This window comes from Aethalodelphis obliquidens, unplaced genomic scaffold (assembly GCF_003676395.1).
Source record: "Aethalodelphis obliquidens isolate GAN/ISIS:26980383/991018 unplaced genomic scaffold, ASM367639v1 scaffold28, whole genome shotgun sequence".
Classification (NCBI taxonomy): Eukaryota; Metazoa; Chordata; class Mammalia; order Artiodactyla; family Delphinidae; genus Aethalodelphis; species Aethalodelphis obliquidens.
The window spans coordinates 7,024,702-7,045,703 of NW_020837972.1; the positions used below are offsets into that span (position 1 = coordinate 7,024,702).

The 21,002-nt window shown below is 54.9% G+C and overlaps 1 protein-coding gene across 3 annotated transcripts; it reads left to right on the plus strand.

Moving 5' to 3' along the window:
- Positions 1-43: 43 nt before the first annotated feature.
- Positions 44-20,208, plus strand: MVK (mevalonate kinase). Of its 3 annotated transcripts, none has more exons than XR_003436680.1 (11): positions 44-158; positions 1,310-1,401; positions 2,260-2,407; positions 5,067-5,211; positions 7,020-7,175; positions 10,328-10,431; positions 11,023-11,068; positions 14,979-15,069; positions 15,445-15,561; positions 17,021-17,989; positions 18,747-18,856. XR_003436680.1 is itself a non-coding variant. In XM_027124498.1 (11 exons), exons 2-11 carry the CDS (start codon positions 1,324-1,326, stop codon positions 20,081-20,083), a joined length of 1,191 nt encoding a protein of 396 aa, XP_026980299.1. In that variant the 5' UTR covers positions 45-158; positions 1,310-1,323; the 3' UTR covers positions 20,084-20,208. The 3 variants fall into 3 exon arrangements, 2 of the variants coding, with proteins under 2 accessions (XP_026980299.1, XP_026980300.1); XM_027124498.1 differs by lacking the exon at positions 17,021-17,989 and adding an exon at positions 19,932-20,208 and having other exon boundaries at positions 45-158; positions 18,747-18,900; XM_027124499.1 differs by lacking the exons at positions 44-158; positions 1,310-1,401; positions 17,021-17,989 and adding exons at positions 1,402-1,514; positions 19,932-20,208 and having other exon boundaries at positions 18,747-18,900.
- The last annotated feature ends 794 nt before the right edge of the window (positions 20,209-21,002 follow it).

Sequence of the window (21,002 nt, forward strand, 5' to 3'; positions counted from 1 at the left end):
TATTGGCCAACTCTCAAGCCAATTGGTAAAGGGGCTCTCGGTTCGCGCGCTCTGATTGGCTGAGCGAAGGAAGAGGCCTCTTCCCCCCGCCGCCCGCGAGCTTGGGGATGGAGTCCCGGAGCGGCTCTAGCTGGGAAGCAGAACCCCTGTGGCGACAGGTGAGAGGTCGGGGTCCCGGGACAGGGTGGCGCGAAGTCCGAGGCCGAGACCCAGGACGACCCTGGACCGGACTCCCGGCTTCTCTGGCTTAGTTTCCCCAACTCTGAGAATCCGTCCTGACGAGCCGGCAACCTGGAATCTGACAGACCGGATTTGGAGTTTCGGACAAGCGATAGGCCCCCCCCCACTCCGAGCCTGAGTTTCCCCCGCTAAGAAACAGGAATCACTGTAGTATATACTTAGCGCATAGTGCGGTTCTGGTCTCACGCTATTGAGGTAAACCCTTAAATGGATGGTAGTTTTGCATTATTTATAAAAATCTAAAACGCGCACACGTACGCCCAACAAGTCACTTTCTAGGACTCTGTCTTGTAGAGAGCCTGACTTAAGTGTGCAAAAAAAAAAAAGTATAACAGCTGTTTTCTGCACCCTGTTCGTAATTGTGAAACGTTAGAAACAGCCTAAATGTCCAGGAAAAGAATCCTTCCGGTTCATGATTTCATTTAAATTTCTATCTTTAATAGTAGTAATAATAAAAGCTGGAACCAAGAACAGAGCCATTAATAAGTAACTATGAGTATTTGAGTGATTATGGTGTGCCAGACCATAAGTGTTTCCCTTGCATTATTTAATTTAATCTTCTCAAAACCCATTGAGGTAAGTACAGTTATTGTCCCCGTGTAACTTTTTTTTTTTTTTTTTTTTTTTTGCGGTACGCGGGCCTCTCACCGCTGTGGCCTCTCCCGTTGCGGAGCACAGGCTCCGGACGCGCAGGCTCAGCGGCCATGGCCCACGGGCCCAGCCGCTCCGCGGCATGTGGGATCCTCCCAGACTGGGGCACGAACCCGCGTCCCCTGCATCGGCAGGCAGACTCTCAACCACTGTGCCACCAGGGAAGCCCCCCCGTGTAACTTTTGAGGTTCATAGCTATTTGAGTGAGTTAGCTAAGATGATATCACTGGGGAGTGGAAGAGCTGGATTTGAACCCAGATCTATTTGATGTGTCTAGCTGACTGCTACCCTGCACTGCTTTTTTGGGCACATAACAAATGCTGATGGTAGCTGCCTTTTTTATTATAATGGTGAGCTTGAACTAGGCATTTTCTAAGTTCTGGGGACCTTCCATCCTCTTTCTGGCTTTCCTTTTCAGGACTCCCAGGAGCCATGTTGTCAGAAGTCCTGCTAGTGTCTGCTCCAGGGAAAGTCATCCTTCATGGAGAGCATGCCGTGGTCCATGGCAAGGTACAAGGCCCCCTGAGCCTCTGAGGATTAGGAACTGCTTCTCCCTGATGCTAACCTTAAAAGAAGCTGAAAGGAAGCCTTGAGGCATAGCTTGGGAGTACATCAGAGAGGAGGTCAGTTTCTCCCCAGCTGGGCAAAGAAAAGACAGGTCTTAGGCCCTCTGAAGGGCTTCTCTGGCCCACCCAGTAAGAGAGCAAAAAGGTGACATGGAAAGCCCCGTGGGTGGAATGAGGCCACTTAGGAAGTGAGCTTCGGTGGAGAAGAGAAGAGTTTTAAGGACTAAACTCTGGGGAAAACGAGTAGGATTCTGCAAAGGAGCCTGAGACACGCATTGTCTCATTTACCTCTTACAACTACCCTCTGATGTTAAACTTTTATTATCCTATTTTGCAGACGTGGAAGCTGGGACTTAGGAGGGGATTGGTAACTTGATCAAGGTCCCGTACACCTCGGTAGAGCTAGGAGTGAACCTAAGTCTGCTTGAACCCAAAGCCATGCTTTTTCCACTCTTTCAAGCTGTCGTTTTTCATATTTTTAACTTATATTTATCTTTGAAAGCATGGTGATTATGGGGAAGCCATTCCTTGGTGTTGAGAACGTGTGAAGTTTTACGTGGGGAGGGCAAATGTAAGTAGGTATTAACTCCTGATTGACTGGTAGTGGCTGTGCCTAGGCGCGTGGGAGAGGGTGCCAAGGTTGATTAGCAGTGTCTGCCAAGGGCATAGGTGAGAGTAGCCTGTGTGCTTGTATTTGCCCTCTCTTCTCGGCTCATTGACAAGGGCCCCTTTTTCCTAAGACAGGAGCCATGCTTGTTGCCAACCACGCTCAGGCTAACTGCTTGTGCCCTTCATTCTATAGGTAGCACTGGCTGTGGCCTTGAACTTGAGAACATTCCTCCGGCTTCAGCCCCACAGCAATGGGAAAGTGGGCCTCAACTTACCCAACATTGGCATCCAGCGGGTCTGGGATGTGGCCAAGCTTCAGATGCTGGACACCAGCTTTCTGAGTAAGTGCAGGGAGCAGGAACCAGGTGCGGGAAGAGCCTGGGCCCCGAAGAGAAGGGGAAGGAGGACAGCTGGGCTGTCAGCCCAGGCTGTCCCCAAGGGACCAAAAGCCAGCCACTTTGGGGGTGTTTTCTCTCCTGTCCCCACAAAAATAGCTTCACTTATTTATTAATATTTTTTAAATTTAAAAGCATAAAGTGATGCACTGGGTCTATGTGAACCGTTGGGACAGGTCATCAGGGCCTACTGTTGAGTGAAAAAACACAAGATGCAAAACAGCACATATAGATTAAGTATCAGTGGGTATGTAAATGCAGAGAAGAGGCCTGGGAAGATATATATCCACTGACAATGGTGATTAGTTATGTCTTGGAGGGTCCTTCGGTCGGGGAGTGGACAAAGGGAACCTCCCTTCTACAATGTTGTTTTAACAAAGAGAATGTTTTGGTGTTTTGTGTGATTGAAGATCATTAAAAATAAAAGTAACTTATGTTACTGGAAAATACGGTCAATGCTGAGATGTTGCCAGGAAAAAATATCCCCAATTATCACTGACTCCCAGTCCACCCCCCCCAAGACAACGCTAAGCATTTTGGTGTTCATCCTTCTGGGTAATTTCCTGTAGACTAGTAGTTTGATTGATTGAGATCGGGAGAGAGCTTGTTTTTTACCCAAAATTGGATCAAGCCACATAAACTTTCTTTTTCTTTTCTCTTTCTTTTTCCTTCTTTTTGTTTCTTTCTTTTTCTGTTTTCTTTTTCTTCTATTTTTTTTTCCGTATAAACTTCTTAGAAGCATGTGGGATTTTTGCCTTCTTCGAGATATTGGGGCTCTCTTCCCATGCCAATAAATAAAGGCCTCCGTGCTCATTTTTGCTAGTGTTGGGACTGTTTTGTCCACTCCTGAGCAGACACAGTTCGTTCATCAGCGGAGTGGCTGTCTGCAGCAAAGCTGCGGTGTGTTCCTCGCTCTCAGTGCCTCCTGTCTGGGCTGACACCTCATCCTTTGGAACAGTGTCTCCCAGCCAGGATGGGGCAAGTGAGACTCCTCCAGGAGCCTTTCTTTTTTAAAAAATAATTAATTAATTAATTAATTATATTTGGCTGCGTTGGGTCTTCGTTGCTGTGCGCGGGCTTTCTCTAGTTGCGGCGAGCGGGGGCTGCTCCTGATTGCGGCGCGCGGGCTTCTCGTTGCGGTGGCTTCTCTTGTTGCGGAGCACGGGCTCTAGGCACTCCGGCTTCAGTAGTTGTGGCTTGCGGGCTCTAGAGCGCAGGCTCAGTAGTTGTGGTACACGGGCTTAGTTGCTCCGCGGCATGTGGGATCCTCCCAGACCAGGGCTCGAACCCGTGTCCCCTGCGTTGGCAGGTGGATTCTTAACCACTGTGCCACCAGGGAAGCTCTAGGAGCCTTTTCCAGACGGTTCCCTGTACCCCATGAGAATCAGTCCACAGCTAGTTACTCAGCCACTCCCAAACCCTGCAGGGAGATGAAGGAAGAGTTGAAAACCCACAATTTCAAGCAAGCCTCAGTTCTGCCTTGAGATCCCCGGGGGAGGTTTTTGTTGTTGTTGTTTTAACAGTACAGATGGCTTCCTGGCCCTGCCCCTCTCCTATTGAGAATCGGTGGTGGTGGTAGGTGACCCAGCGTGTGTATTTGGGTGATTGCAGGGACAGCCTCAATTCAGAGTCACTACTTTGGAGCAACCTGGCCCTTGCTCTCCGTGCTACCCCAGGCCACTCAGCCTGGCCGGAAACGTTCAGTGAGAACTGGCTGCTACTTTTGTATGTCAGTAGCACGGATTGAGCAGCCAGGTATAGTGGCACACGTCTCAGACCACCTGTCTGAGACTCCCTGTGTGAGCCTGGGAGGGTCACTTACCTCTCTGAGGCCCTGTGAGCAGAGTCATGATGCCTGGGAGGGTTGCTATGATGATCCCACAGGGTGGGAGGTGGGTGGAGGCTGTGATATGGAGTGTAGTCGTTCGTGAGGGCTCGTTAGGCTACTTCTCCAAGGAGACAAAGGGGATCTGAACTTTTTGGTGTCAAGTTTTCTACTAGGTTGCCAGGGTCTGCCACATTTTTCTTCCAGTGTTTTTTGTTCCCTCCTAATAGTCCTAAACATAGTGAACATTTGGGCATTTATGTGTCCTGGTTTTATGTGTGTGTCCTGTTCTCACTAATTATGTTTTGGGAGAGGGAAATAATACTGCCTTTGGTTTTGATTTTGTACCGTGGAGTTCAGTCCTAGGCCTTTGATTGTGTGTGCGTGTGTGTGTGTGCTTGTGTGTATTTGAAAACTACTAGCAATTAAGCCCTTACTGTATGCCAGGAGCAGTGCTAAGGATACCCTGTACCTTATTTAAACAACCCTGGGAGGATGTACTGCTGTTATCTCTGTTTACCAAGGAGGGAAACTGAGGTGCAAATAGATTAAGTCACCTACTCAAGGTCACAGTAACTGGCACAATCAGGGCCCAAACCCAAGTCTGCCTGCCTCCCAAGCCTGCAGTCCCCTGACACCCTCAGCTGTGGTGCTGGACCCTGAGTCCATGTCCATCCAGATGCTGACTCCCGTGATTGCTCGGCCTTTTGTATTCTGGTGTCTATAAAAGCCCCGAGGCCCTCTCACCCACCCGCTTGCACTTGTTTGCCCATGTGACAGAGCAAGGTGACGTCACAGCACTCACCCCGGAGCAAATGGAGAAGCTGAAGGAGGTGGCGGGCTTCCCCGAGGACTGTGCCGACCACGAGCACCTGGCTGTGCTGTCCTTCCTTTACTTGTACCTGTCCATCTGCCAGAGTCAGAGGTGTGTGCGCGGTCGGGGCAGGGAGTCCGGGTGCAGCCTGCCCCGGAAACAGCCAGGGTGGCGGTAGTTTTGGCTGCTGGACGATGCACAGGCTCCTTCCCAGGCTCTGAATAACAGCAGCTGTCCTCGCCGCGTGCCAGGAGCCGTGCTAGACCCTACATGTATGGTCTGCTTTCAGGTCTGCTTTCAGTATTCATGGCAACCCCACGAGAAGGACACTCTCCTCATTTTGCACAGGGAGAAACTGGGACCAAGAGAGATAGAGACATTCAGGGCCACACAGCTACTTAGTAAGTGGTGAGAGCTGGGAAATCAACTTAGTTCCCTTCAGTGTCGGCGCCTGCCTTTTTAACCCCACACTGCCTCCTCTGGCCTCTTCGATTCAACCAAAGCCAGATTCCATTCTCAGATCCACAGTGTATCTTCTTCAAGCCATGCCCAGAGAGGCACCCTTGTTCCACATCCCACAGGCTCCAGGGGAACTCCGTGATTAGCAGAGTGAAGCCTGTGTTATGATAAGATCTGGGTTGTCTCCTCTCTCGGGAAAGCCGGCTCCTAGAGGGGGACATTCCTGCTGAGGTGGTATCACATGGTGACAGAGGGCACGGGCTGAGGGTCAGACGGTGTTGGTTCACACCCCAGCGCGACAATTTACTAGCTTTTGTGAGGTTCTTACCCTTCCTGAGCCTCAGTTTCCTCATCTGTAAGATGGGGGTGGTAATAGCACCTACCTCGTAGGGTTCCTGTGAAGTTAAATGAGTTCATTTACTTAAAGTGTTTGATTCAGAGCCTGGCACGTAGCTTGATAAATGTTAGCTATTATCATTATCACCTTCCTCAGAAAAACTATCAGAGGATTAGAAACATTATACATGAAATGGGCCTAGCACTGTAACTGGCACACAGTGCGGTGGTCCAGAACCTGAAGGGAAAGCCTCAGGGCGCAGCCCTTCACTCGTGCAGCAGACGCTGGCTAAGTGGCCACTGGGCCCGGGCGCTGCGCTGCAGACGCATTCAATCGCGTCTTGACACTTGCAGTCCAATGCCGGGGTTTTCACCTTGAGAGGGGCGTGTCCCTTTCTGGGGTGAGGGCGGGGGACACATTCCAGAATCTGATGTGGGTGGGGTGGGCATGTGCAGTTTGAAAAGGCAGTTTCAGTCTTATAATGTTATATTTGGAAAACGGGAAGAGTGCTTAATGGAAATGATAGAACCTGACGTCTGACGGTTCTCGCTGAGGGGAAGTAGAGGTAAGGCGCAGCGATTGGGAACTCTCTGCTGATCCAGAGCAGGCCTGTGTTACACGCGGCTGGGAAACGCTGTCCGGCAGGAGAGGCATCCCATGAACACAGTATCAGCGCCCAGGGGGATCATTTGAGGACGGTCTTGCAGGATGGGTAGGAATTCCCCTGGGGGAAAAAGGGGTGCAGAGCTGTCCTGGGCAGAGGGACCAGCCTATGCTGAGGGCAGGGCATTGAAAGAGCCTTGCTTGTGTGGGGAGCAGGAAGGAGTTTACAGGAATGGTCGGTGGATCGCGAGGCACTTTTAGGAAGAGCTCTGGTTGGACAACAACATAGTGACTTAAACGACCCTCTCCCTATTTTCAAGTTGTCTGATTCGCCATGAGTTCCTGCCATCCAACAGGGGTGCCTTTGGGGTTGGGAGATCTCCCCGAGGTCAGAAAACTGGTCCAGACAATTAAGAGTTAGACCCTGCCCGTGTCCAGTTCGGGGTCTGGGCCGCCAGTTCAGCGCTGGCCCCTCACAGCCCTTCAGGAGAGTCACGCTCTGCTGCCTGCTGTGTTTCAGAGCCCTGCCCAGCCTGGACATTGCCGTGTGGTCGGAGCTGCCCACCGGGGCCGGGCTCGGCTCCAGTGCCGCCTACTCCGTGTGTTTGGCGGCTGCCCTCCTGACTGCGTGCAAGGAGATCCCAAACCCACTGAAGGATGGCGAGGCCGCCAGCAGGTAATCAGGCCCTTGCCTCGCTCCTTGTCCTTCCTGGGCTCCGCACCCTGCACCAAGAGGAGAGAGGTGTCCCTTGGCCACGTTACAGCTGAGGACACTGGGGGACAGGGCGGCCACACAGCTAGTGATGGCAGAGCTAGATCTGGACCCAGCGGTCTGAATCCAGAGCCTGAGCTCTTTGCCCCCAACCCGCCACCCCTCCTTGCCTCCTTTGGGTTCAGGTGCCCGTGATTTGGTAGAAAGAGCCTGAGCCCAGATGTAGAGGGCAATGGATCAGAGGAGCCATCGGGCCGCCCCTGCCATCGACTCGCTGAGGGACCTTGGCCAGCCTGCTGCCCCCCCACCCCACCCTGGGAGCCTCACTCAGTGAGGCTGTAAATGTCGATACGGATACCCGGCGGGTGTTGCCAGCTGGTACCAAATGGTTATGAAAAGCAGTGTAACGTGCTGAGAAATAAACATAGGAGTGTCCGTCAGGTCAGGGCGTCTCCCCTCCCGTGGGTCCTCGACCCGCAAGGTCGCAGTGTCTCCTCCGCGGCTTATTGTAAGTCACTGAGGCTTGTCCAGACAGGGCTGCCGGTGGACTGTTTCTGTTACTTGGGGAAACTTGAGAAACCGGCCCTAGCGCAGACAATGCAGTTTGCCCTGGGAGTTGGGGATGAGGCCCCAGCATCCAGCCTGGCAGCTTCTTGGTGACACCTGCCCTGGGCCCTCATGGCTCCGGGGAGCCCTCCCGCTGGGGGGCCTTATGTACCAGCCATGTCCGGGGAGCCCTCCCGCTGGGGGGCCTTATGTACCAGCCATGTGGGCCCAGCTGTGCTGTCAGGGGCTCTGCTGGCTAAGCCCGGAGGTTGCTTTGGTCCCGGTGGCCACAGCAGGTGTGTGGGACTGTTGATGTGATTCCCGGTCCAAATTCCCCAGGGCTGCTCCGAAGGGCGTGTGCTGGAGAGAGGCTGGGGCGGGGCTGGGGGGGAGGGGCCCGCGGAGGTGGCCGTGGGAAGCATTCGGCAGGTAATGAGCCCGTAATGATTGCACCTGCGGGGGATGTGAGGCAGCTATTCTCCAGAATGGTTTCCAGGAATCTCAGGTTTGCCGGTTAACTGGCTTCTCTCTGGGGCTCCATTTCCTCATCTGAAAGTGAGGGGCAGCATCTATGATCCCTTGGGTGGGGGGAGCTTCCAGTCTTGACATGTGCTGATCCCGAGATAAGATGGTGACTCAGGAAGGAGGCTTCAAGACAGCCGCTCATTACTGTGTGCTGATCACTGCTTCTAGCCCAGAGCAGTGAAGGCCGTGTTGCCCTGGGTGTCCCAAATAGACACCTGCCCACAGGCCGGCCAACTGGCTCTGCCTTTCAAAGGATATGGGTGGTTTTGTGTGCGTGCGTGCATGTACACGCCTGTGGGTGAGCCAGTGTCCAATGTGCACGGGGGTGTGGTCTTTCTCGTGCTGCTTCCTTCCACCCAGTTCTCCCACCTCCCCTGAAGACCCATCATTCCTTCTCAGAAGCTGTGAAGAGAGCAGACCCACCCGCCCTGCCCCCCAGCATTTCCCAGTCAGAAGGAAGGCTCGAGTTTGCAGAGTGGGCCAGGCCCTGGGCTATGTTCAGCTACCCCTTCCCCACCTTGCTGGCTTGCTCGCTCACTTTTCGGTCCTGGAAAGGGCCAGTTCTTGTCCAGTTCCAGGAGTAACACGGGCTGCACAGCCTCGGGCTGGACTGCTCTCCCGCTATGTCTTGCCTCACTGACCCACCTTGTCCCTCAGCCCCTCCATTCAGAACAGGGTGTGCCCTGTCCAGCCGGCATCGCACTTCCCAGAGGCTGTAGTTAAGTTCTGGTGGCTTCCTGACATCTGCTGTGTATTAGACTCCAAGCTGCAAGCAGTTAAGGACCACGTCTGTGTGGGCTTAGTCACAGGTACATAGTAGATGCTCAGTAAATATTGGACAAGTGAGTGAGTCTCGTCAGCACCAAAAAGGTCAGTAGTTAACGAGCTCAGGCAGTGAGTGGTACTGTGATCTGAATCTCGGTGTCCTCTGCTGTAAGAAAGGGGATGGTAATTGTACTTTCCCTTTTGAGTTATTGTGATTGTAAGCATTACAGATGGTCCATTAGAGAAAGCCTTTAGCGCAGTGCTTGGCCCTGGGTAATCAGTAGCTTTGAGCAGTGTTAACTCACTATGAGTCATAGCCTCACAACCACCGTGTGAGTCTCAGGTCCCTAAAATCCTCATCTGACAGATGAGGAAAGAGACTCAGAGGGGGTGATTGACTTGCCCAAGGCTCCACAGCAAAGGAGTGGGTGGACCAGGCTTGGAGTGACTCCAGGTGCTGTGATCCCAGGTGGCCTCTTTTTCCAGAGCACATACTCTCCCCTGGGCATTTTACAAAGCACCTGTGTGTTTTTCCATCCCACAAAATTCTCTGTGAGGTAGACATTTTTATCCCTATTTCCCAGATGAGAACACTGAGGGTCGGAGGTGACGCAGTTGCTCAGGGACGCCCAGTGAGTCAGCGGCGGGATGGGGTTCACCCCAGCTCCCTGCTTGATTCCCAGCTCAGCTACACAAGCCCCAGTGGCTTCTGCCGTTTCACGGGGCAGGGACTCGACAGAAAGGAAACGAGCTGAGAGAGAAGGTGGGGCAGTGGGGCTGAGCACTCGCCCTCGTTCGATACTCACGTTTTGGGTCTGTTCACTTAAACCGTCATTGAGTCCGCATCCCTTCTGGGGAGGCACTGTGGCCACGGGCTGGGGAGGGATCCAGAGATGACCCACATTCCACACCCCTGCGCTGAGCCTGTGAGGAGGGAGGAGTTACCATCCTACAGAGAAGAGTGAGGCTCAGAGAGGGCAGGCAAGGGGCCCAGGGTCACTCAGCTCGTAAGAGGCAAAAAGCAGGATCCCGTGAACTCAAAGCCTTGGCTCTTTTCGCTGTAGCAGGCGAAAAGGCATGCTTTAGGGCGTGCTCTTTAGCCGGAGAGGTTCAGAATTGTTTATTTTTCTCTTCTTTCTGAGTTCGGGGGCCCAAGCCCCTTTGCCTTTTGGTCTCCAGCAAGCCCAGCCTGTGACCCCTGCCCTCTGCTTCCCTCGGTGACCCCCAGCCCCCTCTTCACCACCATGGACAGTAAAGACAAATCTCTGTGTCTCCTTCAGGTGGACTGAGGAGAGCTTGGAACTAATTAACAAGTGGGCCTTCCAGGGGGAGAGGGTGATTCATGGGAACCCCTCCGGAGTGGACAACGCCGTCAGCACCTGGGGTAGGTGCTGCCTCGGGCCTGTGTTCTTTATTTTTAGTCCTTTAGAAATTCTTATGACAAGCGTAGCTGCCCAGGCTCTGTGGGTTTGGGGTGAGCAGCATCAGTGGATTCTGAGGAAGATGGTATTTTCCTGGTGGGAGGGGAACGGGGGACGTCTCAGGGCCTCACATGTCCTGGATCCAAATCTTGGGAGGTGGGCCGGGGCCTGGGAAGCTACGGTTTCAGTGGGACCCCCAGCCCCAGGGGTCCAGATGGTGAAGCTGTGGAACCATTGCTGTGGGGTCTGCAGACCACACCAGCTGGGCTCCCCTCCGGTGAGAACGCCTGCTGTAGTCCCACCTCCACCCCATCGCCGTGCAGCCCATCGGAGGGAAGCTGGATGCCTGCATGTAAGGGAGGGACCCCAAGTCCTGGGTGCAGAGCGCCTTCGCGCCCTCCTGGGCCTTTGCTGCCTGAAGCTGAGGTGCCTAGTTATGGGGTTGAGTCTAGTTACGGTGACACTCTACCCCTACCCCAAACCCAGCCCCTTTCCCAAGAGGCACAGGTACGGAGCTTTTCCTACGACTCTGACCCACTCTTTCTTCTCTTTAGGAGGAGCGCTCCGATACCAGCAAGGGAAGATTTCATCCTTAAATAGGTAATTCTGGGGGAGCTGCAGCTTCCGCGTCTGGCAGGGAAGGGGGGAGCCCCATTTCTTTGGGAAGGAGTGAGGGGCATGTGCCCCTGGGCATCCCCTCCCCTGTGTGGTCCCACAGGGCGTGGGCCGCGAGGAAGCCTGCTCTTTCCTCTCCACTTTAGCTGTTTTTTTTTCGGCTGCGCTGCGTGGCTTGTGGGATCTTAGTTCCCTGACCAGGGAGGATTGAACCGTGGCCCACAGCAGCGAGAGTGCAGAGTCCTAACCACCGGACCGCCAGAGAATTCCCCACTTTACCTCTTAAATTGCCGAGAGATCAGAGGGGGAGGTCATGCGAGGCTGCGCCATTCCACTTCCAGGAAGTGGCTGTTTCCCCAGACCTTCATTCAGTTACCTGTTCATCCGTTCAGTTACCTGTTCATCCGTCCATTTGTTCAGTAGACAAGAAGTGATACCTTCCTGTGTTCCAGATGACACTGCATTAGGGCCTAGGGATATAAAGATGAATCTCGGACATAGTTCTGGGCGGTTAGGGACAGACATACACAAGCCACCAGAAGACAACGTGGGAGTTGCTATAGTGACGGCATGGGAGTCCGAGTGGACGGGGCATTTAGCAACTTTCAGCTTGTTTTATATTTCCTTCCGCCTTCCCGCCGGAAGCCTTGGAATTACAGACATGCGTATTAAATTCCAACACCCTTTGTTCTGTTTGCACTCAGTGTGGAAACGTCAGCGGCAGGAGTGAAGCTCATGGCCAGCAGGAGCAGATGCCTCCTGGCTCTTCCCTGAGCCCTCCATCAAGTTGTGGGGGGGCAGTGGTTGTCCCAGGGTGCTCTGCCGCCTCAGGGCACCTTTCCACACTCTGAGGGTCCCAGGGCTCCCTGTCACCTTCTGCAGCCAGGGTGGTCTTCTTGGCAGCTGGACAGCAGGTCCTGGCCCTCTGCCTCTGCCAGCTGGGCCGCTCCATTTGAGGCTCAGTGACCTGGCAGGCCATGGTGCGGACTCCTGCCTGCACCTCTGGCATCTCCCCACCCCTGCTCTGTCAGCTTCTGGGAGCCAAGCCTGCCTTTCTGAGGCCCCACATCAGCGTTTCTTTAGCCTCAGCACTGCGGACATTTGGGGCTGGAGAATTCCTTGCAGTGGGGGTGGTCCTGTGCAGCGTGGGATGTTTAGTAGCATCCCTGGGCTCTGCCCACCGGATACCCATAGCACCTCCCCTGTCTCCCAGTGTGACAATCAAAGATAGCTCCAGACATTGCCACCTGTCCCCTGGAGGGCAAGAGCCTCTGGGTGACAGCCACTGCTCCACACAAAGGAGGGAGCGGAACCATTTAGGAGCTCGGAACAGCTTCCTCCGGCTGCTTGTGGAAGCGATGGCAGGGCGGCCTCGTGCCCAGGTGGCAGCTGGCCCTGCCAGGTGGACCGAATCCACATGCAGTGAGAGCAGGAGCGAAGGCGGGATGCAGAGGTCTGTGGGCCCGTGCCTGCCCTCAGCCCACGGGCTTTTGGAGGAGGCAGTCATGGCTGTGATCCTCGGCACACAGGTGTCCTCGGGGTTCTGAAGCCGCTGGGGATGACAGTCATAGGCAGGCTGCAGACCTGGGGAGTCCTTCTCAGGGCAGGGGCAGGTCATTCACTCTGTTCCCTGTGAGCCTGTTGTATCCTAAGCCCTGAACTGGGCCCTGGGGACAGAAGATCAATGCAGATGTGGCCAGGCACATGCATGGCCTCTGGGGGGAATTAAGAGCTGAGCGCTGGAGGGTTTCCCAGGCATGCGGAGGCGTGGGGAGAGGCCCCAAGGTGTGCACAGTGACCGGTGGTGGTGGCGGGGTGGTGGCAGATTCTCTGGGGTCCACAGGCTCAAGTTTGAGCCCAGCTCTGCCATTTGCCTGCTGGGGGCCCTTAGGTGAGTCACTTCTCCTGAGGCCTCTGTCTTCTCATTTACGTAATAGGGATCCTGGGCATGAAATCAGAAACGGTATTTATCAAGTGCTTATTCACTCCTTCCTGACCAAATTCATTCATCCAGTCTACAAATATCTCTGAAAAACTACTGGGCGCTGGGGCCTCAGCAGGGAACCCAAAGTCCCGCCTTCATGGAACTCCCACTTTGTGGGAGGACAGCCCACAGACAGATGTCTCTGTAAGGGCACGGCAGGCCATCCCCACGGCCTTAGGACACATAAAGCAGAGTGAGGGCCGGAAAATGAAGGGGGAAGTTGGGCAGGCTGATCAAGGGAAGCCTCTAACCAGGCGGCATTTGAGCAGAGCTGCCGAGGCCGGGGCAGGTCCCTGGAGGAGGAGACGCACGTGCAAAGGCCCTGAGGCAGGAGTGTTCCTGCCGTGCTTAGCAGCAGCCAGGAGGCCAGCGTGGCTGAGTGGAGTGAGCTCCAAGGGAGGGCAGAGATGAGATGAGGCTGAGGACATAGCCAGGCCCAGATCACTTACAGGGCATAGCCCCAGGTGGTGGTCATTGGATGTCATAGTACCCTGAGTTTTGTGGGGCCCGCAGGGCTAGCATCAGGCCCGTTTGCAGAGGACTTTTTCTGAGAAAGATGAAGATGTGATACCCAAAGTTCTCCCATCCCGATGGATGGTGACAGAGCGGCTGACCTTTGCTGCTGGTTACAGGGCGCTGCGGTGAGCAGATGGCAGATTCTCTGAGAAGCCAGGAGGCCAGACTCCACATTAATCCCGCCAATGGCTTAAAGAGGAGCCCTTGCACCCCAGACCACGCCTGGTGCTTCTCAATAAAAAAATAAAATAAAAGCATTGTTTGCGGAGAGGATCAAGATGCGACCTCCCAGAATGCTGCCCTTTTGAGGAATGGCTTGTCTTTAAAGGGAAGAGAAAAGCCAAATAGAACGTTCATCGTTTGTAAAGTTAAAAAAAAGCCAGTCTCCAAGGCTGAGAATCGATATTAACTTCATGGGCTTATGGGCGGTGAGATCAAGCAGGTTTCTGACAGCCTTTTCCAGCCCTGTTGGATTTTACAATCTTGATCTGTGAAAAGAAAAGCGAATAAACGTATCAGGGGCCTGTCGGTCTCCAGCTATCTCTGGCTAGAGCTCATCCAAATTCTCCACGCTCTGTCCCTGGCCTTGGAGCAGTGCTCTGAAAGGCAGGTTGGATTGACAAGAAAGAGTGGCTTAAGTGCCCAAAGACAGCCAACCACAAGGACAATTGGGGTTGTGGCTTTAGGAGAGATTAGAAAGCCCAGAGGGCAGATGAGGACAACGGGGTCGTGCTGGAGAGCCGGCTGACCGTGGCCACCCCAGGCCCTCCGTTCTCCCATCTGGGGGTGACTGACTTCCTCTAACCACACCTAGTATCATACCAGGGCCACCGGTCTGGGCACCGTCGAGGCAGGGCAAGAACTGGCTCAGAGCGCTGGGACCCTGACTCTCCCATAAGGCTGCCCTCCCCTCGCGTTCCTGTGCCCACTGGAGCATCCTTCTTCCCCATGCCCCCTCCATGACCCATCCCTGGTCCTGTGGCTTTTTCTTTTTGAATCTCCAGCACCCTCCTCTCCAGTTCCCTGGGGTGGCCCACAGGACAGAACCTCAGCCCCTTCTTGTGCCCTTTGAACTTCTAACTCCATGCATGCCAGGCCCTCCATGTGCATGTTCGCTCGAGGTTGAATGAATGAATGAGTGAGTCACAAGCCAAAGGAAAATGTCCATCCGCTGAAAGGCCAAAGCAGGGAGGCAGCTGTAGGCGGTGGTGGGCACCCCAGGGTGGGCGTCAGGAATGCATGCTCCCTGGACCTGTCTCCAGCCTGCCATTGACGTCGCCTCCCCAGGCCTCTGCTTCCTGCACTGGGTCAGGGTGGGGCGGAGTACAGGCAGGCCCCCAGCCCTGACCCAGCTGCCCTGTCCTGGGCTCACTGTGGACCCTCTTCACCCCACAGGCCGCCAGCTCTGAAGATCCTGCTGACCAACACCAAAGTCCCTCGCAGCACCAAGGCCCTGGTGGCCGGCGTCAGGAGCAGGCTGCTGAAGGTGCCGCTGGCTCCACTCCTGGGCGGGTTCCCGGCAGGGCCACGGCACTCACGTTTGGGTGTCCAAGCCCTCCCTCTGCCTCGTGGGTTAGTGGAGGGGGGTGGGGTGAAGGGGACCTGGGAAGGTGCCGTCTGTGCAAACCCCTGCCGGGAGGCAGAACAGGAATTGTTAGACGTGCTGGCTTTGCAGTGAGAACCCCCGCTTGGGTCAAGCGTGGCTGGACAAGGCGGGGACCAGGCCAGAAGGAGAGTGGGTCTCCTTAGATGGTGTGTGTGGGCCCTGGGGACACCTCCTCCCCCTGCCCTGGTGCTGGAGCAGCTGTCCAGTGTCTGCCAGCCCCCAGGCCTCATGGGCCCTCTATCCCTTTCCCTGCAGTTCCCAGAGATCGTGGCCCCCCTTCTGACCTCCATAGACGCCATTTCCCTGGAGTGCGAGCGGTTGCTGGGGGAGATGGCGGCGGCCCCGGCCCCAGAGCACTACCTCGTGCTGGAGGTAAGAGCCCGCCTGCAGGATCGGGGTCCCTCACCCATGGCGCTGTCCCAGGCAGGGGCTCCCCATCTGCGCTCAGAATCCCTGGGAGCTAAAACACAGAGTCCGGGCCTGGGCACCCGTGTGTGCACCCGTGAGCACGCGTGCCTTCTTTTGAAGCCTCTTCCCAGGTGACTCGGAATAATCAAGTGAACACACAGACAGCACTGAGGGCGATGCCTGGCATGTGCTAAGTACGACGGGCCAGGTTTGGGATCATGCATGTAAGGACACAGTCCTCCATAGGTCCAGGAGCAATTGCTCCCCTGGCCGCTTCTTTCCCATCATGTTTGCTAAGTGCATCTATTCATGCAGTAACTGTTTCTCACCTGCATGCTGTGGATCAGATATGGTCTAAAATTCTCTCACTGTCAATACTCCAGCCACCACCCTGTGCCTAATTCTAGTGTGGAGGTTGAGACCTCACGCTTTGGATTTCCTCAGGCCCAAGTCCGAATCGTGGCCTCACTGGAGTGTCTTAAGAGTGCAGTGAGGCCCTGTGGGTAACACACGAGCACAATGCCCGACGAGCCACCAGCTCAGCCAGAGGGCCCAGGCTCATTCCCAGACCCGGTCCATCTGGCCCAGTGAATGGACTGCATTAAAAAGCCATCTGGCTTCCCTGCAAGAATCAGAAGATCCGGCAGCCCCAGCTGACATAGCTGTGTGGCAGCGGTCAGCTGGAGGTGCCCAGGGGACCCCCTTGAGAGTGGCCCTGGGGTCTCCATTTCTCCGTAGTCCCCACCACTCCCTAAGTATTACCCACAGCCACTATACTCTTTGCCTGGTGCCTTCCTGTCCCACTGTAGGCATTTGAGTCTGCAGCCCCTGTAATGAGTGGGAACTGCTACTCTCCCAGGTCTCTTCACAAATGATTCCTCACTTAGTCCTACAACAACCTACCTGTGAAGTGGATAAGTTGCCACCCTTTTACGGATATAAAAACCAAGACCTAAAGAGAATGACTTTCTCTGAGGTTTTCCAACTAGTGAGTGGCCCTGAGCTAGGGAGTCACTGACTTACTTGTTTATTCCTTTAGTCAACAATTTTTTTTTGGCCTCGTTGCACAGCTTGCAGGATCTTAGTTCCCTGACCAAGGATTGAACCTGGGCCACGACAGTGAAAGCCTCGAGTCCTAACTGCTGGACCGCCAGGGAATTCCTAACAAATTTATAATGAGTATCTACTACAGGCCCGGTGTAGGGACTCCATCTAATTCATCTCTGGGCTTTTGCCCTCGTTCCCCCAGCCTTTGCCTGCTCATTCTCAATTCCTTTCACGTAGAAAGGAAGGGAACACAGTCCTCCCGAGTAGGAAATTAATAATGATGGAGTGCTGCCTAAAATACACCCTGTTGAGCCCCTGGAGAATGCCTCAGAACAGCACGTCGATTATACATCGTGTATATTTTTGGCTTCGGCAGCCGCTGAGATGTGCAGTTCGCCTCCCGGACAGCTCTGCGCTCAAGCCAGCGAGCTGTTCTCCTGTGTCACAGCCTGTCATCTGATCCTTGACAGATTTTGGATCAGAATGTGACAGGTGTCTGGAACCTGCCTTGGCAACGTGACACCTGGTGCTCAGGCGCAGAGAGAGGCCCCCAGAAGTTTTCCCTCCCATCCAGCCCTCGGGGCCGGTGAAAGGCACCCGAGGCTGCCACCGGGCCATCACGCCTGTCTGCTCGTTTGTCAAAAGTACTGGGGTGTGTGAGGCGGGCTGCGGGGGGGAGGCAGACCCGACCCTGCCCGACGGCTCCAGGCAGGAGAACCAGGTGGGCCTCGGCAGACAGCCCTGTGATTGGCAACCCTTATGGCACACAGGCGCTCCCAGGACCCCGGGGCAGAGCTGCATGCTGTCAAGCCGCACACGGCAAGAAGTGGGTGGCAGGAGGGATGCCAAGGGTGCTCTCAGAGGCGGGGTAGATGCACGCTTCACATCAGGCAGACCCGGCTTCCCGTGCCAGCTCAGTACTTTACTAGCTCAGTGACCTTAGGCAAATCACTTTCTCCTCTGAGCCTGTTTTCCCCTTTGAAAAATGGGGATGATAGTAATGCAACCATAAAAGTACTAACAGCAGCTGACGTTTGCCAAGCACTTACCCCATTCCACACATCATGTGAAAGATACCTCATTCCATCCTCACAGCAATGAGGCAGATACTCTTACAATCCCTGCTTTACAAGGGGGGAAACTGAGGCTCAAAGTGAAAGACCTCTTCCCAAGACACACGACCAAGAAGTGGCAGAGCTGGGACCCAAACCCAGGCCCCTCTGCCTCCAGATCCCACATTTGTAACTTCCCTGCAGACCGGAGCTCATCCTCAGAGCCTCAGCATCTTGCAGGGTGCCAGCAGCATGTTGAAGGGATTTGCCAGACGCGATGGAGTAAATGAAATGTAAATAGGGAACGCCTGGGCAGTGAGGGTTGTTAGCTGTGTTATTTCATCAGCCTGCATCTTGTTTGATCTGCAGGAGGGCAGGAATTTTATTATGCATAATCAAAGAAACCTGAACAAACATTTAGCAATTTCCCCCACTTGTGACCTTGTTAGAACTACAAACTTGTTCTTATTCTGAAAATTGGTAGCTGAGGGAGCTGTAGGATGGCATATTACTTGAGACTTCTTTTCCTGCAAATGACAGAAATCCATCTCAACTAGACTTTAGCAGAAAAGGAATTTGTTGGCTTATAACTGATACGACCAGAGGGGACAGCTTCAGGCATAGCAGGATCCAGGGGCCAAAGATCTAGTGTGAAATCTCCATCTTCTCTGTAATCTCTGACCATGTGCAGGGAAGATAACTCTGGCGGCCTACCTCTGAAGTCAACCAGTTTTGGCAGCTTCCAAGGAAAGAGGCAGAGTAAACCCTGGGAGGGATCTCATTGGCCCAGCTGGGGTCACAAGCCTGATCAGTCCCCATGGCCGGAGCCTTCTGTGGCCAGGCCTGGGACATGTGCTCACCACCAGCTCCATCCCAGCCCCGTGGGACGTCCTGCAGGAAGGAGAGGTTCTTTTATCAGTGGAGAGGGACAGTGTGCTGGGTAGTCAGAGCCATTTGCGTTCCCAAACCAGCAGCTGTCACGTGGACAGGGCGGGCACAGGACCTCGACCTCAGGCAGGCCAAGCAGGAACAGAGACCTCTCTCCCTCAGGAGCTCATCGACATGAACCAGCACCATCTGAATGCCCTTGGTGTGGGCCATGCCTCGCTGGACCGGCTGTGCCAGGTGACCATGGCCCACGGACTGCACAGCAAGCTCACTGGCGCGGGCGGCGGGGGCTGTGGCATCACGCTTCTCAGGCCAGGTACCCAGGGGTTGGGCAGGGTTCCACCTGGGCAGTTCCCTTGGGAGAAAGAAGAGGCCTCTGAACAGTCTCAGCTCTGCTATATGGTCTTGGTCAAGTGAATTAACCTCTCTGGGCCTTTGTTGCCACATTGGTAAAATAAGGATGCTAACAGTCTAGTTTATATAAGATTGTTGCCTAGATTCAAGGAGGAAAAATGCATTTAGAGAGGCTGGTGCCGGGCTTGTTCCCACCACTTCCTTACCTGCCAAGCCCCCCACGAGCTTGAGAAGTAACCAGGACATTGTCACCACCAACCCTACCAGCCTTGCATCCCCTGCTGCCACCTCCTGATGGGGCCACGATGTGGACTGACCTTGCTACAAAAGAAAGCGGTCTCTTTCCTCTTAGTCTCTGGGGAAAGAGCAGGGCCGAGGATGAGGAACGGGCCTATAGCAGCCCCTGTGCTGGGGTGGGAGTCACTGCTCCTTTTGGTTTCCTTTCTCTCCGTCTCCCCTTCTTGGCCTCCTCCTCCTTCCTTTTCTTGTCCTGCTTTTCCCCTTTGCTCTGCTATGAGCCCTCAGTGGCCCACAGAGGCCCCCTCCACCTCAGTGGGACTCCCAGGCCTCAGGGAGTCACCGTGTCCTAACTTCAGGAGACCGTGACTGTGGGGACCTAGTTCAGGCGGCGATGACGACGGCGAGAGAACATTCTTGAGCGTGTGTGGTGTACCAGGCGCTGTGCCAGGCTCTCCACCTGCAGTAGCCCATGCCAGCCTCACCGTGACCCTTGAGGGGTAGGTCTCATTATTATCCCCTTTCCCAGATGAGGAGACTGAGGCTCAGAGAGGGGAAGTCATTTGTCTGAGGCCCCACGGCTGAGCCAAGGCCAGGTCCGTGTGACTCGGGATCCACAACCCTCCCGGGGAGGGTGCCAGGCTCGGCATACCAGCAGGAAGACCGGCCCCTGGGCCTGTGCCGTGAGCGGAGACAAACATTCTCCAAGGGAGTGGACGGTTGTCAGGGGTGACCTGCTGCCCTTCCTCCCTACAGATCTGGAGCGGCCGGAGGTGGAGGCCATGAAGCAGGCGCTGACCAGCTGTGGGTTTGACTGCTGGGAAACCAGCATCGGTGCCCCTGGTGTCTCCGTCCACACGGCCGCCTCCCTGGACGCCCCTGTCCGGCAAGCCCTGGATGGCCTCTGAGATGAAACCACCCCGCCACGAAGCCCCTTCCCGATCTTCCTGGGCACTAGAGTTGTCCTCTGTGCCGGCCAGTGGGCACCCAGCTCCTGACGCTGACCGGGAGGCCCCCAGCCCCTCTGTGACGCCCTTCCCACTGGCCATGCCCCCCAGTCCCCAGAGTGAGTCAGGCGGCCCAGAAGCCATGTCTGTGTTCTACAACGTTCTCTGGAGCCGGCGGGCAGTGGGGCCATGTGGAGTCCTCTGAGACTCAAGGGCCTCTTTCCTGTCCTCCCTGCAGCGCCCACAGACCCACAAATTCCCTGGCAGAGCTGCTTGGATCCGAGATGCAGGGGTCTGGTTCCCAGAGCAGCGGGCCTTCTCCCTCCTTCCACCTCTGCTCACCTCCCCCAGGAAGCCTTCCCAGGCTGTTCTCTCCAGCTAGACTGTGGGTTCCCTCAGGCGGTGTCCGGGTGGTGGTCTTTGCCTTCTACCCTGCAGCCCGAGGGTTGGCCAAAGGCAGGGTTGATGTGCAGTTTCTTCCAGTCTGAATCCAAGGGGTTTGCAGAAAAGATGGCAAAGGGGGAATAAAAAGATCTTGAGTAAACAGTGCTTCACTCGTGTCGGGAAAGAAGAGGGAGGGCCTGGTAGTCTCCAGCTGCCCACACCTTCCTCTCCTGTCCTGTCCCTTCTCCAGCCACTTTCTCAGTGGAAAGAAAGGCTTTGGGTCACTTGGTTGTGTGTCTCGGGGGATGGGGCGGGGTTTGCCCAGATGGCCCTGGCCAGACAGGGACGGATGCCGGGACATCAAGCTCTCAGCCCCTCAGCAGAGCTCCAGCCCACTTTTCCAAAAAGGGGAATTTTAAGCTTCCTTCCTTCTCAAATCGTGAGTACCCACTAATCCGCAGACTTTTTTAAGAAATGGAAACAAACCTGCTGTAGG

What these genes read in the sequence shown, in the direction of transcription:
- MVK (XM_027124498.1), top strand. Translation starts at nt 1,324, where the DNA reads ATGTTGTCAGAAGTCCTGCTAGTGTCTGCTCCAGGGAAAGTCATCCTT. An exon ending in GCTGGACACCAGCTTTCTGA is followed by an intron (nt 2,408 to 5,066) that starts GTAAGTGCAGGG and finishes CCCATGTGACAG; the next exon opens with AGCAAGGTGACGTCACAGCA. An exon ending in CATCACGCTTCTCAGGCCAG is followed by an intron (nt 18,901 to 19,931) that starts GTACCCAGGGGT and finishes TCCTCCCTACAG; the next exon opens with ATCTGGAGCGGCCGGAGGTG.